General features: G+C 42.3%; 1 protein-coding gene across 2 annotated transcripts in view; it reads right to left on the bottom strand.

Moving 5' to 3' along the window:
- arhgap31 (Rho GTPase activating protein 31) overlaps positions 1–23,442 on the bottom strand; it is an 84,691-nt gene that overhangs the window by 22,077 nt on the left and 39,172 nt on the right. For both annotated transcript variants that reach the window (XM_052014948.1, XM_052014949.1), the window contains exons 3-8: positions 14,606–14,750; positions 11,370–11,452; positions 10,309–10,416; positions 5,222–5,367; positions 4,004–4,202; positions 1,499–1,623 (exon numbers count right to left, since the gene is read on the bottom strand). In XM_052014948.1, the coding sequence (XP_051870908.1) occupies positions 1,499–1,623; positions 4,004–4,202; positions 5,222–5,367; positions 10,309–10,416; positions 11,370–11,452; positions 14,606–14,750 (806 nt within the window). The remainder of the gene's footprint in view (positions 1–1,498; positions 1,624–4,003; positions 4,203–5,221; positions 5,368–10,308; positions 10,417–11,369; positions 11,453–14,605; positions 14,751–23,442) is intronic.

Below are 23,442 nucleotides of genomic sequence, written 5' to 3'. Positions count from 1 at the left end.
TTCAATTCCTCGTGATCATTTCACGTTTTTCTTCTCTTTTCCATCAGTGTGCAGATTCCTCATTCATTTCCTCCTCTTACCCTACTAATGGGATTGGTCCTTTATTTTCTTTCAATGATAGCCACATGGATTCTCTTACTCCCATCTTCCTCTCCCGCCATTGTTTTCCCCAATGCAACTAGTCCTTGCCCCCTTTTTTTTCTTTTTAAGATACGTTCAACTCTGCAAGGTTGCATTGTGGCAGAATTACCAATTTGGCCTACAGAAGCTGAAGTTTTAATTTGGCTTGGTGAGACTTTGAACTCATCTCTCATCTCGCCAAGACTCTGGATTATTGGTCCAGTAATTTAACTACAATGTTCTTAACACCATACTAAGCACATATCTGTAAGGAAGACTAACTTGTCTTATTGACAGCAATGACAAATTAACGTGACTGTCATACAACAACAAACTAATTAATCTTTTTCCCTTGCTCTTGACTGCTTGCCACTCAAATGTCTATTTAGAACAATGAGAAAATAAAAGACAAGGAAAGGAACTTTGGTCTATCAGTCTCATTCTATTGTCACTTCAAGCCACCAGGACAAATGCCAAAAGACATTTTGAACTTGCCTAAAATTTTTGACTCCACAGCTTTACATGGATTTTCTTGACATAATATTCTCAGTTTTTTATGCATAGATCAGTGAAGACGTCATCAATCTTTACTTACTTGTTACTTACACACACGCACACAAATGTTAGGATTACTCTTGTTGCTAGTCCCTATACCTTTAAACACAATGTCAGCACAACACTTCTCAAGGGTAGTAACCAGATATTCACTGTGACTGGTTTAGCCTGGCCATTCTAAAAGCTCAACTAAATCTCTTGGCTGTGATTCTGTCTGTATTTTTTCACATTGTTTTGATACTTAAAACAACTGGGGCCACAGTGGCTTTGGTGTAAAACTATAGTGGCTGATGTTGGATCAGCTGCTCGTTACACATGTCTCACTGAAATGGAATTCTGAATGGGGACAGATATAGAGTGGTCAGCCGATACGACAGTGGTTGCATTACACTGTAGCCGGCAATAGAACTGAGTTTACTGTCACGACCAATCTCTTTCTTTTCTCTTTGTGCTAAATCTATCCTCCACACTGAGTACATACGCCACTCATTTTTTTACCCATCACATGTTTGTAAGCATAACATTTCCATTCTTATTTCTTCTGCCAGTTGGCAAAACTGAACTGTTTCCTTCTGTAAAACTTGCACTCTCTGTGCTTCAAGTGAAATTGTTGGATAGAATGAATGGTGGGTGGAGAAACGGTAGAAGATAAGTGAGACTGCAGGGTGTCTCAAGTATGATTAACCCACTACCGCTCCTTTTACGTTTCCCGCTAGATGTCTGACCAATAATTTCTCTTCATTTCCTCAGAAGACGTTTGAGAAAAGCAGGATTTGCTGTGATCAAAAGACACACGGCCAGCAGGTGTCAGTATACTCCTTACCTGCAAACTGAGGTGCTCTCACAAACACACTGCCATTCCTGCTTAGTTTACCCTTCGAGTCGTTTCCCAGCCGCCCAAGATTAAATATGGATTTCCACTTCTTTGTCTTTGCAGAAAGCTTTCTCCTAGAAATGAGGCAACATCCAGCTTAATTGCAAACTGTGTTTAAACTCTGTGCCAAATTGCGTAATTTCAACACAGCCCCAAAATCCACATTACTTGAACAAACCAAACAAGTGGAATGAGAATATTTCATTTTGGCACCAGAGGAATCTGGCAGGAGAGGGCTGGGGTGGGGTGATGAATTAGAGTAGTCCTTTCTCATGGGGAAGATCCCTCGCAGTTTATAAAGACCTATCAAAGTATCCTCAATCACCCAGGCCAGGATCACACACCAGAACATCAACATTGCCCACCCCAGTACCACTGCCCACACACATCAACAGCCCTGACAGTACCACTCCACAGACTATGACCCCCACCCTTCCACCCAGCAGCGCTCCCCAGACATATTATCAGCTCACTGAAGACCACTGCCCAGACAAATTGACAGCCCACACCCGCACCCCCCCCCCCCCCAAGGCCATTTCCCAGACTCTCAACAGCTACCCACATCCCTCAGCACCATTTTTCACAACTATCAAGGGCACATCCCAGGACCATAGCACTCTTTAGAACTACTGACACACAAGACCACTCCCCAGGACCACTGCAATTCCACAGAACTCTTTTGTAGTATATTCAGCAACCAGGACCATTCCTTAAGACAATTCCCAATACCATGATTCCTGTGAATCACCGTACTGGGAATGCTTCCATTCCCCCTGTATCATAATCACTCAGGACTCAATCCCAGCACCATTCCCAGTACAATTGTTCTTGAAGACCTTTCCACAGGATTCAATGCTAAGTCCATCATTCTCCAGAACCATTCTAAAATACTCAGTCTACCATTACTACTATCTTCAGAGTACGTGATTGCCCCAAATGCAGCAATACTCCCTTCCACCTCCCTGTATTGTTTCAAATAGGAGCTCAGCTTGCTACCCACTTTTCCACATCATTTCCCTATGTCTTTTCAATTTTACCAATGATAAGAGATAATAATGACTAAATATTACTCTGCATCATCAGTCCTGGTACTAACTCCTATGCAGCACTGACATCAATATTGTTATAAATCAGCTCATCTTCTGACTCACCAGTAGCAAGCCCATGGGAATGTTGTTAGAACTGGGGCCCATGATTAATTATTTTTCTTTCAGTTTGCCTCAGGGGTGCTGAGGCTAATTGTGAACCTTCTCCTGGGACCTAAGCTGAAATCAGTGAACTCTGATGAGCTGGGGGTTGGGACGAGTGCTGGTGGGAGGGAGAGGGTAGTGTTGTTGTTATTGTTGCGGGAAGCCGGATGGGTACATGATTAACCCAGAGCCTTTTCTATGTGCCTCAGTCTAAAACGGGATCGACACACTGGGAAATTGCTGGAAGTGGATCTAACTTAATCAACTAAACCAAGCAGTCACTTTGATTGCAATTCAGTTGTTGGTGTGTCAAGCGTTGTCTAATAACTGCTTCTAATTTTACTTTCTTGATGTGCAAGAATATGTGGATTTTTGAAATTATTTTTCTGCTCCCAGGTGACTCTGGGAGTCAGGTTGACTGCCCGTGTAACTAGGCAACACAATTAAATGTTGACTAGTATATTAAATCATCAAATGTTATGTTGTAGAAAAGGCTGTATGCTTTCCTCTATGAGTCACCCACAGCTTACTCCCACTTTCATACCCTGTTGAATTCCTATTTCCATCTGCCTAATTCACTTTTAAAAACTTTATGGATGCGACTTGAACAAGAGTCTGTGGCAGAGGTTTTAGCTTTCTGACTTCCCTCCGTGTGAAGATGATATCACTTTTGCCCTCTGGTAACCCAGAGATATGCAAACCAAGAACGTTGCTGGCTTCATGTCATTCGGTTACCATTCTCATGTTGGGATCCCCGGACAGCCTCACCTCACACTTTCTCTGCAACCTCCAACACCCCAAGATGCCTGGCTTTTTAAGCCCGGCCTCTCATGCATCCTTCGCCCCCTTCATTCCATCAATAATCATTGTGTCCATATCTGTGTTGATCCTCTCTAAGATTCCCTCACCAAAACATTTTACTCTCTCTCTCCCCTTCCTGCAGAGACTGTTTAAAACTTACCTCCTTGTGTTGATACTGATCAGCAGGAGGAATCAAGGCTACTATGTCTCCTCCTCTGGAACGGAAATGAATCAGGCAATTTCCTGCTATGTATAGTTAGTTCTGGTTCTGCATTAACTAGTGTAAAATGTATTATTAGTGGCAGTCAATGTAACTGAAACCTGCCTGAAAAACCTACATTTTAGTCATGAATAAAATGCAGATTGGCTGGTCGGAAGGTATCAGGCTGTGGACTGCTGTAAGATTCCAGCTGGGAATTTGGAGTGCTCCGTGAAAGCAATAGGATTTGAAAAGTGTATTTACCTAGGATCTGGCAGATCGATGACTGTGTGATAAATGGTCCCAGCAGCAGGCCCAGTGTCCATTGGAGCACAATGTATTTTCTCAAGGCGAGCAGGGTGGTCTGGTTTCAAGGTCCTGGCCTGAGCCTCCTCCAGGGATAAAAGCTTCATGGACGGTGATACAATAGGAAGTGACTTGCATTTAGCAACAGGATTGTGTGCTGTGGAGCAAATTATTTCAAGCAGAGTGTTGGTGTTTACCAAGATGTTATTTTACTTATTCTCTATTCCTGCTTTTCAGCCAGATCCAGTGTAACTAAAGCAGTCTAGAAATTACTTGGCACAGCAGTAAAAACTTGTGAACCGTGCAAAGGGATTCCAACAAAAGCCTGATCTATATGTGATCAGGTTATTACTGTATCGTTCTCATAGAAAGCCAAGTATGTTCTGAGTCCCCTCTGCAAGTGTCACATTTATGCTTAGAGACCTCCAGACATGGAGAGTGACTCATGATGTTGTGCAACACACAGTTTAACGTTACTCGACCAGAATTAGTTTGCAGATGTGTCATCTGCATCTGGAACAGCTCACTCATGCAGAATAGGTCTTCACGAGGCAGGTGAGACATACTTTGCTGTGTCTGAGATGATTTTCCTGACCAGGCTGATTGTCATGGAATCCAGTGCGTGGATTCTTCTCCAGCAAGTTCATACCACCTTACGGTCATGGATCACAGGAGTCAGCACCTTTAATTTCCTACGCAAAGACACATGCAACCAACTGGAATATCTTGTAATGTAACAGAAATCATTGGATTTCATAAAAACAGAAAATGCTGGAAATACTCAGCAGGTCAGGCAGCATCTGTGGAAAGAGAAACAAAGTGAATGTTTCAGGTCCAAATCCCTTTGTCAGGATGTCAGAATCTCAGACCTGAAACATTCACTCTGTTTCTCTTTCCACAGATGCTGCCTGACCTGCTGAGTATCTCCAGCATTTTCTGCTTTTATTTCACAGGTTTCCAGAATCTGCAGTTTTTTGATTTGCATTTCATAAGTAACTAATTGGCAGTAAGATGCACTGTGTGTCCTGAGAATGTTATAAGATCCTGAATAAATACAAGCCTGACTTGCTCTGCAAGGATTTGGGCTGAAAAGACCAGCAACAAAACACAGAGCACATTCAAACTGCTCGGCTGGGGCTAGGGATGGAGACCTCACTATTGCTGCTTCAATCCTACCTTCAGTGTCCTGCTTGGGCTGGGCTGTGTTGCTGTTGAACAGCTGATTGACATGATTCAGGATGAATTCAATAACGATGGACTGAACTCGCACCTCCAGAAATGCGGCATCATTGTTATATCCAGATCCTTCTATTTCTTTTGACCTGTGGATAAATACACGGTTGCACACATAATGTTAGAGTTGAATTTTATAACACATTTTGGAAAGAGTAACCCAATAATAATCTGCTCTCAGTTTTCTTCATTTGAATCTGCACCTCATGGGATGCTTGCATTTCCAGAGAAGTATATTTTTTAAGATTAGTTTTACTGAGTGCTTTTCTGGGGCATGTTCTAATATATTCTGCTGCAATTTAAGTGCACTTGCGGGTTAATTGTGCCACACATTTCAGTGCTCTCACTCTTTCCCTGCCTTTGGTAACAGCATAAGTAGGTGGGTGGAACAGAAGACTTGTCTGAGCACTGATTTTTGACACATGGTTTCAGGCAGTAATAGCTGTAATAATTTATACTCATGGGACCAATTTTGGTCGTCAGTGCTTAGCATTTTGTCCTAAGGTGCCCTCCATTTTTCCTCTCCTTTCCTCTATAACCCTTCTTCCTTAACTGGTCTTGTGCTGTTACCAGTGCTCGAGATGTCTTCTACATGACAGGAAAGATGGCAACTGTGGCTCTCCTACTTGTCCCCAAACAAGCCCCTTACCTCTGCATAATCTCCAATATCAAATCTTGTTCTAATGGCTGCGGTCTGCTCCTCCCATGGTTATGCAGAAGAAAGTGAGGCAAGAGCAGCTGCAGCCCCTCCCCTCTCAGTATGATGCTTACACTGGGATATCTCACCCCACACACTTTGTGGAATCCTTGAAAGTCTTGAGACACAGTTATGCCTTCCTGCCCATCCCTGATTTTCATTGCTCTGTGATTGGTGGCCATGCCATCATATCCCAAACTCTGGAATTGCTTCCCTGGACCTCTCTGCTTTTTCATCTCTCACTTGCCACCTTGAAGACAGCTCTGGAAGCTGACACCTTGTTCAGCCTGACATCTTTTATGTAGCTCAGTGTCACATTCAGCCTGATAACATTAATGCGGCTATCGATGCAAGTTATTATTTGGAAGCAGCCGACAGGCACTTAAGGTCCCCATCCTCACATCCTCCCAAGGTCAAACCTGGGGGCCTTATAATGTTGGCAAAATCACGAGATATTTTATAGGCAGTGTCTTTGTGTGTGGGGCAGCGGGAGGGACTAGAGCCTCACACACCAAGTGGTAGGAAAAGTGTAAAGGGCAGGGGCTCCAGTGAGATACATCTGAAGGTGCAAGAGTTTGTGCAAAGCAGAGGTGTTTAGGAAGAGAAATACAGTGTGCAAGGGCCTGGCTGAAGCCTCTGGTATCGCCGCTGAAGCTTAAGGAGGGTGGAGAGGCACAATACATCACAGTCAGTAGAGCAGAAGAGCTCTTGTGCCAGTAGACTAGTTCTCTGTTCACCACAGCTGCTGCTGCTCAGTGGTTGTGGATCAAATTCCCCAGCATGATGTCTGACGGGCCACATGCAAGATTTTGCTGCTGACCTTTGCTGCCTGAGTGGGATGTTGGGACAGAGAAGATTTGAGTTGGTGTATCTACAGACCACACATTAGTTGGTCCTGTTTATAAACAATGTCAAAGCACTGAGCCGACAGTTTATTCTAAAATGAGGAATCAACAAGAACTTGAATTAGTCCCTTGAACGACGTCGGATTTTCAAGCCAGTGAAACAACTCTGAAGGGAGTTTGGCTGCCTGCAGATGATCTCATTTTCATGTTTGCTTTGGACTAATGGATGGTAAATTTCAATGTTATACAACAATGTTCTTTGTAAGTGTTTGACGGCTTTTCCCAGTCAGAGTTTCAAACTGTTTTTATTCAATGGTGAGTGGGAGCAAACCAGTGCAAAAAATTAATGTGGGTAATTTGACTCTCAACAGTACGGAGACCAAATGCACTCTGGGTGAATGCCACATAGAACACTTCCATTCAGATCACCAGTGTGGACGTGAGCTTCGAATTACTCACCATATTACTTCTCCTGCCCGACTCCCACTCTGAACTCCCTGCCCTTTGACTCTAACACAGTACCAATGTAAACGAGGAACAGGACATCATCTTCAGACTGAGGACTTTATTGCCCTCCAGACTCAATATCTGAATTCAACAATTTCAGATTAGCAGCAGTGCTTTTTTGTTTGGAAATGATTCTAGCTGCCGCCACTTACATCTCCTCCAGACCCATGTAAAAAGGAGGGAAGGTTGCAGAAAGCAAAACAGAGGCAATGTTTAAGGTCAGGCTTGAAAGCCCAGTTGTCCAGACTTAAGAACAGCTTCTTCCCCATTGCTATCAGACTTCTTAACCAACCACCTCTCTCACACACCTTTCCCAGTGGTGCTGCCACATTCTCGGTCTCTTAATTCCACCTCTCTCGATCATTCCGTAATTGTCACTTCAGCATTTCTTTTTGCACTACTTCAGATTGCACCACAATCTTTGCACCATTTTGCTGTCTTGCACTCATCATTCTATTTATTATTGTATTTATTATTACCATGTATACTGTTTAGTCTGTGAGCTTCATGCGAGCAAGGAACTTCATTGCACTGTGGTGTATATGATAATAAATGAATCTGAGTCTGACCTTTCATCAGGAATGAAGCAAGTTTTAAGCTGCAGGGGAAGGTGGAGAAAACAGACAGGAATATTTTGGACAGAGGATACCAGGAGAGATTTAATGACGCAAGTGGTGATGGTGCCAGTCGAAAGTGGGTGGTACGAGTATGTCTAGAGGAGATGTAAGTGGAACATGTGATGTATCAGAAGAGGGAAAATGTGAGATGCCAGGCTAAAAATGGCCTCATACCTGTTATAGTTGAATTCAGCATAAAGTCTGCAAGCCTGTAATGTGTCAAGACGGAAAATAAGATGTTGTTCCTTGAGCTTATATTAAGCTTCATTGGAGCAGTGCAGGAGGTTAAAGACAGACAGGTAAGTGTGGGAATGAGATGCAGAATTTAAGTGACAGGCAACTAGAAGCTCAGAAGCCAGCCTTGTGGATGTGACCTGCAAAGCCATTGTCCAATCCACTTGTGAGGAGTCCATATTTAGTTTGTCAAGATTCTCTGGACTCATCCTTGTTCCTTCATTTGTCTCATCACTGATTTTTTTTTTGTCTTTTGCCATTATAAAGGGTGGGCATTTATTGTTTAGAAGAATGACTCCATTGAAATATCCAAAATGCTAAGGGGGTTCAACAGGGTAAATATGGGGAGGGTGTTTCTCCAGTCTGAGGAGTCGAGAATTGGGGGCGGAGGGGGTCACAGTCTCAAAATAAGGGGAAGACCTTTTAGAAATGAAGTGAAAAGAAATATCTTCACTCAAATGGTGTTAAATCTTTGGAATTGTCTATCCCAGGGAAGAGGTGTGGACAGTCGGTGATTACGTTAAAAACTGAGAACAGTAGATTTCTGAATATTAAAGGAATCAAAGGGTATAAGGACAGCTCAAGATCGCACCTGTGGTCTGAATGGAAGTGTTCTACGTGGCCACTTCCTCTCCTTCTGTACTTGTTTAAGACCTGCAATATTTATAATTTTCTCTTTTTCTGATGAGATGTCATTGACCTGAACTATTGGCCCAGAATTTGTGGTCAGCGGTGAACCACTTCCACTTGCACTTGCGGCTCACCTGCAGGGAGTTCCCACTTACCTTGTGCAGTTCCAGCCCCATGCATCACAGGGAAGCCCTACATGATGACAGGAACTTTGGTAGTAAGACCATAAGGTATAGGTGCAGAATTAGGCCATTCAGCCCATTGAGTCTGTTCTGCCATTCAATCATGGCCGATTCTTTTCCCTCAACCCCATTCTCCCCAAAACCTTAACCACTTACCAATGAAGAACCTATCAATATCTGCCTTAAATACACCCAATGACTTGGCCTCCACAGTCCTCTGTGGCAACGAATTCCACAGATTCAGCACCCCCTGGCTGAAGAAATTCCTCCTCATCTCAGTTCTAAAGGGGTGTTCCTTTATTCTGGGGCAGTGCTCTCGGATCCTAAGCTCTCCTACTAATGGAAACACCCTCTCCACATCCACTCTAACCAGGCCTTTCAGTATTCAGCATGTTTCAATGAGGTCCCCCCTCATCCTTCTGAACTCCTTCAAGTACAGGCCCTGAGCCATCAAACGTTCCTCATATAGTAAGCATCACATACGATGGCATCACATGCTGGGCAAAGGGACAGGGCAGAAAAAGTCCCGCAATCAAAAATACTAAAAAACAAATGACAGCAGGTTAAGCCACAGACTCTGGCTTAACCTACTGTCAAAAATATTGACGTCTATTGACACCGAGCCATGTAAGAACATATTAGGTCAGATGAAAAAGATTGGTCAATGAGGTAGGTGTCAAGAGGTGAGAGGTGAAAAGATTTAAGGAGGGAATTCAGAGTTTATGGCCTAGATAGCTGAAGGCATTGCTATCAATGGTTGGGTGAATGAAATGAGGATGTGTTTGTGGCAGAATTAGAAGAATATAGAGTTTTTGTGCTGTTATGTCTTGCACTATACTGCTGCCACAAAACAACAAATTTCATGACATATGTCAGTGATAATAAACCTGATTCTGATTCCAGGGCTAGAGAAAATTATGGAATTGGAGGCCATGGAGGGATTTGAAGACAATGATGAAAGTTTTAACTCTGGAGAGTGCTGGACTAGAAGCCTGTGGATGAAAAGTAATGGAGTGAGCTACGCTTAGGCAGCAGAATTTAGGGTGAGTTCAAATCCACAGAGAGTTGAAGAAGGGAACCTATTGAACTAATATTGCCACACTGATTTCTGTTCAGCTATCAAATAAAGTTTCTCTCTCTGCGGATGCGAGCCAATCTGTTGAATACCTTTGAACATTTTCTGGTTTTACTTCAGATTCCCAGCATCTTCAGTTTGCCCTTTGATTGGCATAAAGTGGTATTTTCATCCAATTTGTTTCCTCTTCTGTACAACCACGTACAAGCTTGCAAATAGAATAAGTTAGCTTTAGTAGCTTACCTCAGTAGATTGGGAGCCCAGACAAGGGCCAGGTTCCTGGAGTGCATGTTTGTCTTGGTGCTAAAGGAAGCTATGTGTGTTAGATGTTTGCTCAGGTATTCCAAAGTTCTGCAAGAGGAAAAAAGGTGGGGGAAAAGTTTATGAACAAGATTGCCAGCACTTGATGAAATTTTGATTTTTGTTTAATACTAGAAGGTTAAAAGGGGAAATTAAGCATTTGAATGCCTTGCGCCACAAATTCATACATTTACCCAGTAAAACATCTAAAACCTATGTATTAAAAACAACTTTTTTATTCATTCGAGGGATGTGGACATTGCTGAGATCAGTGGGTCTGGAATCACACAAAGGTCAAATGGGGCGAGGACAGCAGATTTCCTTCCCTGAAGGACACTAGTGACCCAGATATGGTTTTATGGTATTCCAATGGTTTCATACTTACCTTTATCAAGACTAGGATGTTTTTGTGATTCCATATTTATTTAATTACTTAAATTTATATTCCCCAGTTGCCATGGTGGGATTCAAATTCATGATTTTGATGAACAATCCAGACTTCTGGCTGTCAGGCTAAACACCTAATCACCAGTGCTACAGATGTTAATAATGTAACAGCAGAAACGATTCAGATACTTTAGCAGAACAAAACCAGATATCACCATGGTTCGACCATCCCCTATTGGTACTGAATCCTGGGGAGAGGGCTTGAGAAATCCTCCCTCAACATGCTCTCCAACATACAACATAAAACATACCTGACTGGCTGGTCTTTCAAAGCTGTGCAACATTTGGGGGTCAAAAGGCACTAATAACTGGGGAGAAGCAGCTTCAGAAGACAATGTCATTCTTATTTTTTCCCACTTTTATTGTATTTTAGCCTGTGTTTCCTCTTGGGATATTTTCATCTCACAGCCATTTTGTAGTTGAGAGTTTCCTTGCATGTTAGCTGTCTGAAACATGCTTAGAAAAGCACTAGACAGCACATTGGGCATAGTTCTGACTGATCACTTTGCCGAGGCAGTGATTTATTGAGCGCGATGCTTGTCGGCCGGTTTTATTACCTGTAATGTGGAGGAGGTAGCTCTTTGATGACATTTTGGATCCTCACCAGCTGCTCCTCCTCTGACTGAGCAGTAACAGCCTCCTGAAGGTGGAAACAACAGAACTTGGTGAAGCGTAACCCTTGGTCTGTCTAATTAGATTGGTGAAAGGTAACTGGTTGTTAGATGAAGAAAGTTAATAAAAACGCTTGATGGAGACACCAAATGAAGGGTCTTGACCCGAAATGTTGACTGTCCACTTCCCTCCATAGATGCTCTCTGACCTGCTGAGTTCCTCCAGCTTTTTGTGTGTTAATCAAAATGCATATCTGGCCTAACTCGGTACACTGGTAAACCAATACCTTCGTGAGGTTGTTGAAACCCCTCACCCAGTGCAGACAATCAAACTCTATTCTATTTTCATTGCTGCAAAACCGTTGATTTCATTTGGTTTCAGAGTTTCATATTACTGAATAATAAACAATATTATAATAATAATTATGATCCAGACCTCTGGCTGCCAGGTTCAATACTTAATGGCCAATGCTATTTGACCAATATTTAGTCATGGTCCGAGGGGATTTCAAAGTTACTCACTGACAGGAATGGAGCATAATGTTTAAGCTTTAACAGTCAGTGTGTACCTATCCTGATACGTGTTTACTGATGGGTGAGTTGAGGGGAATTAGTGGGGACCTGCCATCCTTCCCCACTCCCTCCACTCCCCTCCCATCCAGAAGCCTGAGCCAAATGGAAGTCTTAAGCCTTAAAGTTTGGCTGGGTATCAGGGCATATGGAGCTAGAGTGTACAATTGGAGCTGAGGTATAGATCAATCAGAGGAGCTGCATTAGCTGATTGACCTCCTCTTGCTTCTAAGTTTGGACTTGTGAATGCTCATGAACACATGGCCCTGTGAATATGTTTGGAAAAATGCAGTCAGTACACTTGTTTGAGTGTGAGCAAACTTCTATATATATGTGGATGTGCTCACGCCAATGTGCACGTTCCTTATTTACACAGATGAATGTATGTCTGTGAGTTCATGACTGCTTACACTGTTTTGTGCATTCATAGACTCAGAAAAAAATCTGTGGCACAAAACGAGGCTATTTGGCCCAATGTGTCTGGACCAGTTGAAAAAGAGCTTTCCTGCCTAATCCCACCTTCCGGCATTTGGTCCAAAGCCCTGCAGTAATGATTCTTCAAGTACACATGCAAGTACTGCTTCAGTGTGTCAGAGCTTCTGCCTAGGGGGCGGCACGGTAGCGTAGCGTAGCGGTTAGCGCAACGCTATTACAGTGCCAGCGATCAGGGTTCGATTCCCGTCACTGTCCGTAAGGAGGTTGTACGTTCTCCCGTGTCTGCGTGGGTTTCCTCTGGGTGCTCCGGTTTCCTCCCATATTGCAAAGACGTACGGATAGGTTAATTGGGTTTGAAATGGGCGACGCGGACTCATTGGGCCGGAAGGGCCTGTTACCATGCTGTAAATAAAATTTATATAACACCCTTTCAGGCAGTGAATTCTACACCACTGGCTGAAAAATATTTTCCTTATCTCCCCTCTAATTCTTCAATCAATTGTGATAATTCTGCACCTCCTGTTCTTGACTCTTCCACTTGGGGAAATAAGCCTTTCCTCTTTACTTGGTATTGGTATTGGTATTGGTTTATTATTGTCACGTGTCTTGTCTTGCCTACCATTCGTACAGATCAATTCATTATACTGTGCATTGAGGTAAATATAAAAGAGTAGAATGATTATAGTAAAAGTAATGAGTAGATCTGCAGAGAGCAGCTTGCAACGAGTCACCACACTCCGGCGCCATCTTGCACCATCGGCGCCTCTTTACTCCACACAGGCCCTTCATACACCTCAATAAAGTCTCCCCTCAGCCTCCTCTCTTCCCAAGAAAGCACCCCTAACTTATCCAATCTTGCCTCATACTAATGGCTTGACAGAACTGGCAACATCTTTGTCAAGATCCTCTGCCCCTCTCCAGTGTGGTCATATCTTTCCTGTAACACAGTGACCATCTTTTCCTCTTTCTCATGTCGGTAAATGCAGGGGATCAGGAAGCCCAAATAGTTTCCCTGTCCTTCCCGGGCACCCTGCATGCAATATCATAACTCAAACAAATGAAGAATAATATGAGAGAAATAAAAAAGGTAGGGCTATGCATCAAAAGCAACCAATGTGCCAACACCATAGAAAATGCCAACAACCACACCATAGGGAGAATAAATCCTTTATAAGACCTACTTGCAAAGGACAGGTTCCGAGGACCATGGAGAAGCAGATTTTATTGGCACCCCTTGCGGTGCAAGTTGAATCTCTATCAAAGTCATAAAATTCTGGCCTATGGCAATCATTGTAGGATTAAATGCAACTGTATATGCCAACAGCCTAGTCTTGCTCATTCAACATCGCATTTTGACACCTCAAGAGTCAGGCATCCAAAGCGATTGACCTAATATTTACCCTTGTATACATTTTAGGAGGGTTCTGTTCTTTTCCCATCTCTAATGGGATCAAGAACAAGCCGAAAGGACTTGAATTACTCAAATTTCTAAAGCGAAAGTAAAAGCCTTTGCTTTGCAGTAAGTAGCTGTCTTTGAGAAAAATGTCAGTTAGCCAGATGGCCAAGAGACGTAAATCTTTCATAGTTGCTGAGGTCCCTGGCCTCTTTGGCTTAGCAGAAAATGAATCCAAATGTCTTTGAGCTTCAGCAAAGTGGGATGAAAGTGAGATGGAATTTAATGGGATATTAATGGTTGAGCCATAAATTTCCAATTAGTCCTGTGCTGTCAGAAACTGGCCTCTCCTTCCTCAGGGCGATTTCCTCTGCACACAAGGAGTTTGGCTTCTTTGCTGCGACAACGTGCCCACTTTACTGAGCACGGAAATGCAAAATCAAACAGAGCATCGAGCCTGAACTCGGAGTGATCCCAGCTTGGATTTCGCTGGGGAGCGAGGGAAAACAAATGCAAGTCTGCTGGGAGCGTCACTCATGATCACCTTTTGCCAACCTTCTCTCGCAGGTGTAGCATCAGTTGTGATGTTTTGTAGCCCTCTCAACTCCCCATATATCAAAAGCCATGCCAGCACACACCACCTGGGGTTACATAAGAAGAATGGCAACGTGCTGGAGAGCAGCAGTTTTTTTTATAGGATTGTACCTCAATACAAACTACTGCCCTCACCGGAGGAGGAGGAAGAAGGAGTAAATTTGAGAGATGGAAGCGAAGGTGTACTCACTGTGAATTTTTTGTAGAGTTCGTATGTGAGGAGCGGATTGGGTAGTTCTCGGAAGTAGAGCTTGCAGAGGGAACCCACACAGTGGATGTCCTGTAGATACACTTCCTTAGTCAGGTCAGGCCGCTGCTCTGTGCCAAACTCCTGCCTGCAACAGCAGCAAAGAGAGGTGGCGACGGTGAGACATTGAGATGGATCAGAGTTTCACAGTGGAAAAGTGGAAAATCTGTTTTCCTCACAAATGATTGACATCAGCCTTGTTTGAACTGCAATTGTGGAGCTTTAATATATTCTTAAAAGACAACTATCCAGTGATTGAAATTGTAACACAACAGTCAGAATGTTTTGTTGCAGTGAGGGACCTGCAGACAGACTGACAGTGATAGCAGTCAACTCCACACAGGGATGTGGACAGGAACTTCAGTGTCTGCTTTGGAGAGGCATATTAAACACATGCATCATACAATGTAGAACATACTCCTGCATCCTTAATAACTTAATCATTATCGGCCTGGCTGGTAGGCACCCCACACCACACACATCCCTGATGCCAGGGTTGATAAGACTAACCAATCTGCATTATCAGAGAGGCACAGTTGGAGGATTGCAGGGCTGTTCAACATTCCCTCCCATTTATGACACCAGGGCCCTATGGAATGGAGTACCATTCGAAGCCCGGCAATAATCCGGAGGAAATCCGATTATTGCTATCAGGTCCCCTGGGAGCAGTCTAAGAGACCTTCCCTTTGCTTTGGTGTTGAGAGCAGAATAGGCCATGCTTTGATTAGTTGCTGCTGGCAAAGGTGCTTTTGGATTTTCTCTAACCCCGATAATATTTATGAAGAGGGGACAAATCAGTGATGTCATGATCTGTCTGCTCTGCATTAGCTGGGTGGATGTTTACAATGTAGTCTCTATTGAATGTTTATAAAATGTTTCAAGATTTACCATGGTATCACCTGCCAATATCTCAGTGTGGCCTCTCTTTGCCTCCAACACCAATGTTTTCAATTCGCTAGTCTCTGATTTTATCAGTGACAGAAGGGGATCTATCAAAAGGAGACAATTTCAAATAGTTTGTGTTCTGTCCCATGCTGTGCCTGGTGGTGCATGATTGCCACTAAGTGACAAAACAGCCAGGCCAGAGAGTTGAGTGTATAGATTACTGCAGTCATTATACCTAGGCACCAGTACAAACCAGCATTCAAGATGAATGGTTGATCGTCTAAAGGAGGGTGGATGTTTGAACAGGTATGGCAAGAAAACCTGTTATACGTGGCTACCTATGGTTTTGATCTACAACAGGAGATAAATCCGATAAAGCCTGTTTTACACTATCATCCAAAATTAAAAACACCTTATTACCTCAATTATAAATTAAGGCTAATTAAGCATAATAGATGATACCATGTTGGGGTGTAAAGCTATGATGTGACATTGGAATCAGCAAAAGCAGCACACAGAGTCGCAGGCAAGCACTGCAGTAATTGATGCTATAATTGATTGTAAACACTAAAAAGCACAGAGAAAAATGTGACAAAATTTTTATTTGCAACCTAATAACCACGATCTTCTTTGAACAATACACAAAAAGTGCTGGAGGAACTCAGCAGGTCAGGCAGCATCCATGGAGGGAAATAAATATCTTCTTCCATGGATGCTGCCTGACCTGCTGGGTTCCTCCAGCACTTCTTGTGTATTGCCCCAGATTCCAGCATCTGCAAAAATTTTTGTGTCTATGATCTTCTTTGAGCTGTTGTTTTTGATCGTCTCTGTTACAGCTGCAAAAACACAGGGGTACCTATTTTCCCAGCACTGTTTGGCTGTATTAAGCTTGTGGCCTAGGCTCACTTTCCTCTTCTGTTATTTCTCCAGGATAACTATATAAATTTCAAAATACTTTCGTCAAAACCTTCATTAAATGCGTATCTCGGTGCTACTTCTGCCAATTGTTAATAGACTGTGACGCTGCTTTGAGATATCAATCAGTACATGCTGAGGGTGGTTTTATACACAGCAACGATTTGCATTTCCTTTGTACCTTTCAATGGAGTAAAATATTCTAGAGTGCCTCAATAAAGTGCTTTATGAGAGCTAAATAAGGACCAAACACTTAGAGTTATAGCATCATACAGCATGGAAACAGGCCCTTTGGCCCAACTCGTCCATGCTGACTGTATTGCCCAGCGAGCTAGTCCCATCTGCCTGTGTTTGGCCCATAGTCCTCTAAACCTCTCCTATCCATGTACTTATCTAGATGGCTTTTAAATGTTACTAATGTGCCTGCCTCAACCACTATTTCTGGCAGCTCATTCCAAATACACACCACCTTTTGTGTGAAAAAGCTGCCCCTGATGTCCCTTTTAAATCTCTCATCTCTGATCTTAAACCCATGCCCTCTTGTTTTTAGCACCCTCTCCCTGGGAAAAAGACTATGTGCTTTCACCCTATCTCTGCCCCTCATGATCTTATATACCCCTATCAGGTCAGCCCTCAATCTCCTCCGTTCCAGGGAATAAAGTCCTAGTCTACGCAACCTCTCCTTGTAACTCAGGCCCCCAAGTCCAGGCAACATCCTGGTAAATCTTTTCTGCACTCTTTCTAGTTTAATAACATCTTTCCTATAACAGGATGACCAAAACTGGACACAATACTTCAAGTGCAGCCTCATTAATGTCTTATATGAGGGCAAAATAACTTCTCAACTCCTATATTCGATGCCCTGACTGATGAAGGCCAGCATTCCAAATGCCTTCTTCACCACCCTATCTACCTGTGATGCCGCCTTCAGCGAACTATGCACTTGCAATTCCAGGTCCCTCTGTTCCATAACGCTCCCCAGGGCCCTACCAATCACTGTTTAAGTCCTACCCCGGTTTGATCTCCCAAAATGCAATACCTCACATTTATCTGGATTGAAAGCTGTTTGCCAATCTTCAGCCCACGTACCTGGCCAATCACGATCCCCCTGTAATTTTTCATAACCTTCTACATTATCTACAACACCACCTATTTTAGTATCATCCGCAAACTTACTAACCATTTCTGGTACATTCACATCCAAATCGTTTATATAAATTACAAACAACAAAGGTCCCAGCACTGACCCCTGTAGCACACCACCAGACGTAGGCCTCCGGTCCAAGAAACAACCCTCGACCATCACCCTCTGCTTCCTACCACTGAGCCAATTATGAATCCAATTCACTATCTCTCCTTGGATCTCATGTGATCTAACCTTCCAGACTAGCCTGCCATGAGGGATCTTGTCAAAGGTCTTGCTAAAGTCCATATAGACAACGTCCACCTACCCTACCAGCCCCACCCTCATCTACCCTCTGGGTTACCTCCTTGAAGAACTCCAAAAGATTTGTCAGACTTCTCATGCACAAAGCTATGCTGACCGTCCCCAAACAGACCCTGTTTCTCCAAATGTTGGTGGATCCTATCCCTCAGAATCCCCTCCAGCAATTTACCCACTACTGATGTCAGACTCATTGGTCTGTAGTTTCCTGGCTTTTTTTTTGCTACCCTTGTTAAACAATGGTACCACATTAGCCACTCTCCAGTCCTCTGGAACCTCACCTGTGGCCAGGGATTAAGCAAAAATCCCTGCAAGGGTCTCCGCAATTTCTTCTCTAGCTTCCCACAAGCTCTGAGAATGCATTAGGTCAGGCCCTGGGGATTTATCCACTTTAAGGCCTCCAATACTTCCCCCCTGCTTATTTGTATGTGGTCCAAGACAACACCACTCATTTTCCCCATTTCCTTACCTTCCATCATTTTCTCCGCAGTAAAAACTGAAGAGAAATATTCATTAAAAATCTCACCCATTTCCTTTGGCTCCACACACAGATGGCCATGCTGATCTTTAAGGGGACCTATTCTCTCCCTAGCCACCCTTTTACTCTTAATATACCAATATAATATACCTATAGAATGGGTATAGAATACTTGGTAAAAGTGGTTGATTTTATGGCATGTCTTTTGAGGGAGGAGGACAAATCAATGCGATGAAGAGGTTTAGGGAGGAATTTCAGTGCCCAGATCCCAGGGTGGCAAAAGATTACTGACTATGGTATACTGAAGATCATCTAACTGGAATAAGGCAGCAGCCAGGGTCTATATTAACTAGAAATTCTAAATCTTCTCACGTAACAAATATTTATTCTTCTATAAGGTGAAAATCTGGAACAACCATTTTCAGGATGACAACAGCATCCACCAACAGGCAACAGCTAATGAGTTTTGTTCTGATTCCTGCCACCTCAATGTGCACCTAGGTACAAAAGAAATATTTTCGAGATATTGCTTTTCATGAGTTGGAGAACAATCATTGGTTTCCTTTTCCTTTTCTACTGATGAGGTAATCTTTTTGTACAGGCGTGTGCGGGCCTGATATTCAATATCCTGTAAGATGACCATAACACATTGTAGTTGTGTGTAACACGGGAACATTCGGAGTCCAAGGCAAAGGAAATGGAAAATTGAATTTAGGTAATACATTGTGGGGTTGAGGTTATATCAGATTTCTGTCCAAAGGTACCGGTTGAAATGCAAACCACTTGTTCTGATGTTTTGCCTTCCTGTGTGTGCTGGGAGTGTTGCCATTCCACCTCTGAAGGACCCTGTCCCTTTCCACAGCTCAGCAGCCATGAGTAACAAAGGCCTGAAACAGCTGAACAGCACTGATGGGTACTCCATAAAGTCTGCACCAAGGAGCTTAAAATCAATGTGCTTTGTGTTTTTTTTTCATAAAAGGATTTATTGAAGATATTGCACTGCTCTAAAGTGTAGCAGATGAAGAATCACTAGTAGTGGGATTGGATTCCAACTGAAAAAAGAAAAGATGTTGGAGGACTACTGGGAAGGCATGGGCGTGGTACTAAATGGAAAACTCTACAAATAGTCGACACAAGCTTAATGGGCTGAATTACACCCTTGGGTGTTGCGTGACTCTGAGCACGAAAACGGATGGATGGGCCTGCTTTTCGCAGCTATTTTCAGTTGTCACTCTCCATCTCCTGTGAACCCACCAAGGGTGGAACACTTCAGTGTGACACTCGCTTGTGGTTTAATGATCAATGTGAAACAGAGCAGACGTGGGAGTTGGTGAGATGAACGACACTGCAGCCAGTTATCTGTGAATGGTCACACCTTACCTCAAGCAAAACTGGAAGTTATGTGACCTATGTGACCTATAGCTGACTGCGACTTATTTGTCCAAGATGTCTCTTGGGTGTTGCAAACATTAAAAACCTCAAACTAAAACTCATTATTACCAAAGAAAACTTTCTGTTACCAAACCTTGCTGCAATAGCAGCCAGCAGTCAGTCACATGAAACCATCCTTACAGGCATGGAAACACAAATCATTGTTTGTGGACCAGTATCATGTGGCATGTACTGACTCAGAACACTGATTAGAAGATCAGTCAATACAAAATGTATCATACACAATACTGGTCTGCAAACAATAATTAATGCTTTCACGTCTTTAAAGGTTGTTTTGTGTGATTGACTGCTGCCTGCTATTGCAGCAAAGTTTGGTGATGAAAAATTCTCGTTCTTTCAAACACATGGGCCAGGCAGGGTAATTATTGGCTCATTGTTGTTTGGTAATGTAGGAGGATGGGTGATGGCATAAATGTTTAATTTTGTCTACTTGAGAAGGAATGGCTCTGTAAGTATTAATAGCCAAGGAGTCCAAATTAGGTCATGTTTTTATTGAACTGGCATTCAAAGAAACTTGGCAGCATCTACGAAGGGAAATAAACATTCGACATTTCGGGTCGAGACGTCCCGATGAAGGATCTTTACCCGAAACGTCAACTGTTTATTTCCCTTCATAGATGCTGCCTGACCTGCTGAGTTCCTCCAGCACTTTGTGTGTGCTGCTCCAGATTCCAGCATCTGGAGAATCTCCTGTCTCTCCTTTCTGCAACTATTGTTAAGTTCACATGTTGATTTACCCTTTGCACTGCATAATTTTGTAATTATAATTCATGAGAGCATGTTTAATGGTCCATGGTCTTGACTTCTTTCTGAAAAATATTTACTAAGTTATTCTCAGATATGGGTATCAAAAGGAAGGCTGGAATGTTTTGCCCTTCTTAACTACCGTTGAGAAGGTGGTGATGGTGAACTGTCCTCTTGAACCAACGCACTCCTTGGGGAAAATGTCATCCCACGATGTTATTGGGTACAGTCATGGTCTTAATACAGTGGTCATGAGTAAACAGCTGTGCATTTTCAACTCTGGATATTACTTGTCTCTGCAGGGGACCTTGAGAGTGCCAGTGTTCCCATTCACTTCCCACCCTGTCTTTTATGGATCATGAGCTTGGTAAGTGCTTTCAGACTATGGTGGCTACTGCATTTTTGGCATTTTGCCAACCACTTTACTTGTAAAGAATGTGTGACAAAAATCGCAGTATCTCTGTCTAGTTTTGGATAATATCTTACATCTCATCACAATTGCAGTTCAGATGCTTGTTTCAAGTGTATTGTATAAATATATTCCAGAGTCAGTTTGCACTTATTTTTGAACTGCAGGCGAGAGGAAAAAAACAACTTAAATGATGAGTGAATTATTCTTCAAAATGTGTGGCAGACATTTAACCGACTGTCTCTTATAAAAAACCTGTCTCATGGCAAGTGGTGACAGAACATTTAAATGGCTGGTTTATTATATGTACTGTGATGAATAATCAGGAAGTTAAACCAAGTGGAAACCCCATATGAAAATTTGAGTTAGACCAGCTGATAATCAGAAACATTTGACAGCAGATAAAAGACCAAGTGACCTACAGAAGACCAGCTTAGCGTCAATTGCGATCCTTACTATTTTGTTCACTGCAGCTGATCCTCCTGTTCCTTCAGTAAACGTAAAACTTTATTACATTTCCTTTAATATTTTAAACATAAACACGAGATCTGATATGACCTACTATTAATTTTGAAGAATGAATTGAAATCTTAAGGAGGCATCATAAAATCTAGTATGTAAAAGCAATCTGCTGATAATTACCTTCAGTACATTATTGAAAGCATTACTAAATTCTAATGGAAAGAGAATGGGGAATTTGAAAGCATGATCAGAACTGAATTAACAAAGGCTCTAAAGGTTTAAGAGTTCCCAAAATACCAAAAAAAAACTAGTTGGAATATATTTTCAACAAATAGAGTCTCTTATGATCTGAAGACTGAGGGGTCATTCCAGCTTTGAGTAATGGTGTATAATGGCAATGTCAGAAGAGTTGCCTATTATTCATGTTGTTTTCCATTGTCTCTATATAGGGCAATCTAGTCAGCACACCCATATTGCCCAGTGTTAAAATTAACCTTCCACCACACACCTGCTTCTTTATTATTAACTTCATAACCCTGATCTATTGATAGCCCCAAAATATGGTCAATTATTTACTGTTGTTATGGAAGGCTCAGGCATGTTCCCTTCACTAATTCAAATGGCAGAAGACCCACACAATGTCAAACATTTGTGTACAGGCTACGACTAATTTCCAGATGTATTTACAAGTAAAATGAAAATATAGAAGCAATACAGCAAGATATTAAAGAAAATAAAGGTTATTGATAACTGAAGACAATGCTTAAGGATAACTACAAACAATGTGCCAGCTGGAAATAATTTCACCTCTGCGACAGAACAGACATGAATATGTCATTTAGACTGACATTCCAGTATAAGAGGGAGGTAATCCTACATTGCTATGAAGCTAAGCTATGAGTTCTAGCTGCCAGTTTGGCTGATGTAAAATATTCCATTGCACTCACTATTTGAAGGAGAGTAGAGACTCCTCTTCATCTGCTGGTCAACATTCTTCCTTTAACTAAAAATTATATAGACCTTCATTTTTTTGGTCACTGGTGCTAGTGTGCTAAAAACCTCTTGTAGTTACCCAAAAAACAACAGTGTCTGTCTGCACTTTACATAGGATCTTGTGATACCTAGAGGACACAATTAGGTACTTTACAAATGTGGGTCCTTTCTCAGAAAGTAAACACACTTAGTGCAGCTCCTTTGAAGAATCAGTGCACTTTCTCTTTCCTTGATAGATCTAAGTTAGACATTACACATGGATCATAAGAGCTGTGAATATCAATGGAGCCAGGGTATCATTGCCAGAAATGAAAAGTATCGAGTGCCATATGTTTTAGTGGTATAATTCCCCCATCATCTAGACGCCATAAATGAAAAAAGATCCCATGGAATGTTAATGAGAAGCCAAACACACATTGTTTAGGCTTTAAACATCTGAGCATGTAAAGCAATCAACTTTTCAGTGATTTACTGTGAAGGTGACAGGCAGGGCTAGACAAACTGCTGCAAGCCCAGGGCCACATATACAGTAGTGGCCGTAAAAACCATACATTGTGAGACAGGGTTCCACCTCACCAAAATTTGTGCCAGTGTGAATTGGCCACTAACCCCATTTGACGTCCCATCTCTCTTGGGGCTGGAATAAAACAGACATCAAGTCTTTTCTGCCTCCATATAAAAGATTCTGCAGGTAGAAGGGGCAAGCTTTTGTTTAAAATCAAATTTGGTAATTATTAAATGAAAATCAAAAGGATCACGGATCTGAAACGTTGACTGTCTTTTGTTCCACACATGATGCCTTAACTGTTGAGTTTTTCCAATATTTTCTGTTTTGGTTGGTAATTATTAAGATGCTCTTTAATATAACGAAAAATAATCTGAAGCATTTTACCTTTTAAAATTTCAAACACTTTAATAAGGGATTTTTACAGTGCTAAGGACCAGGTCAAGAGGGGACTTAGTTCAGAAATGAGGTTGTCTTCACTGAGTAAAACCAG

This window comes from Pristis pectinata, chromosome 4, assembly GCF_009764475.1.
Source record: "Pristis pectinata isolate sPriPec2 chromosome 4, sPriPec2.1.pri, whole genome shotgun sequence".
NCBI classification, from domain to species: domain Eukaryota; kingdom Metazoa; phylum Chordata; class Chondrichthyes; order Rhinopristiformes; family Pristidae; genus Pristis; species Pristis pectinata.
The sequence above is the reverse complement of the archived record's forward strand: the minus strand, read 5'-3'. Positions and strand labels throughout refer to the sequence as shown.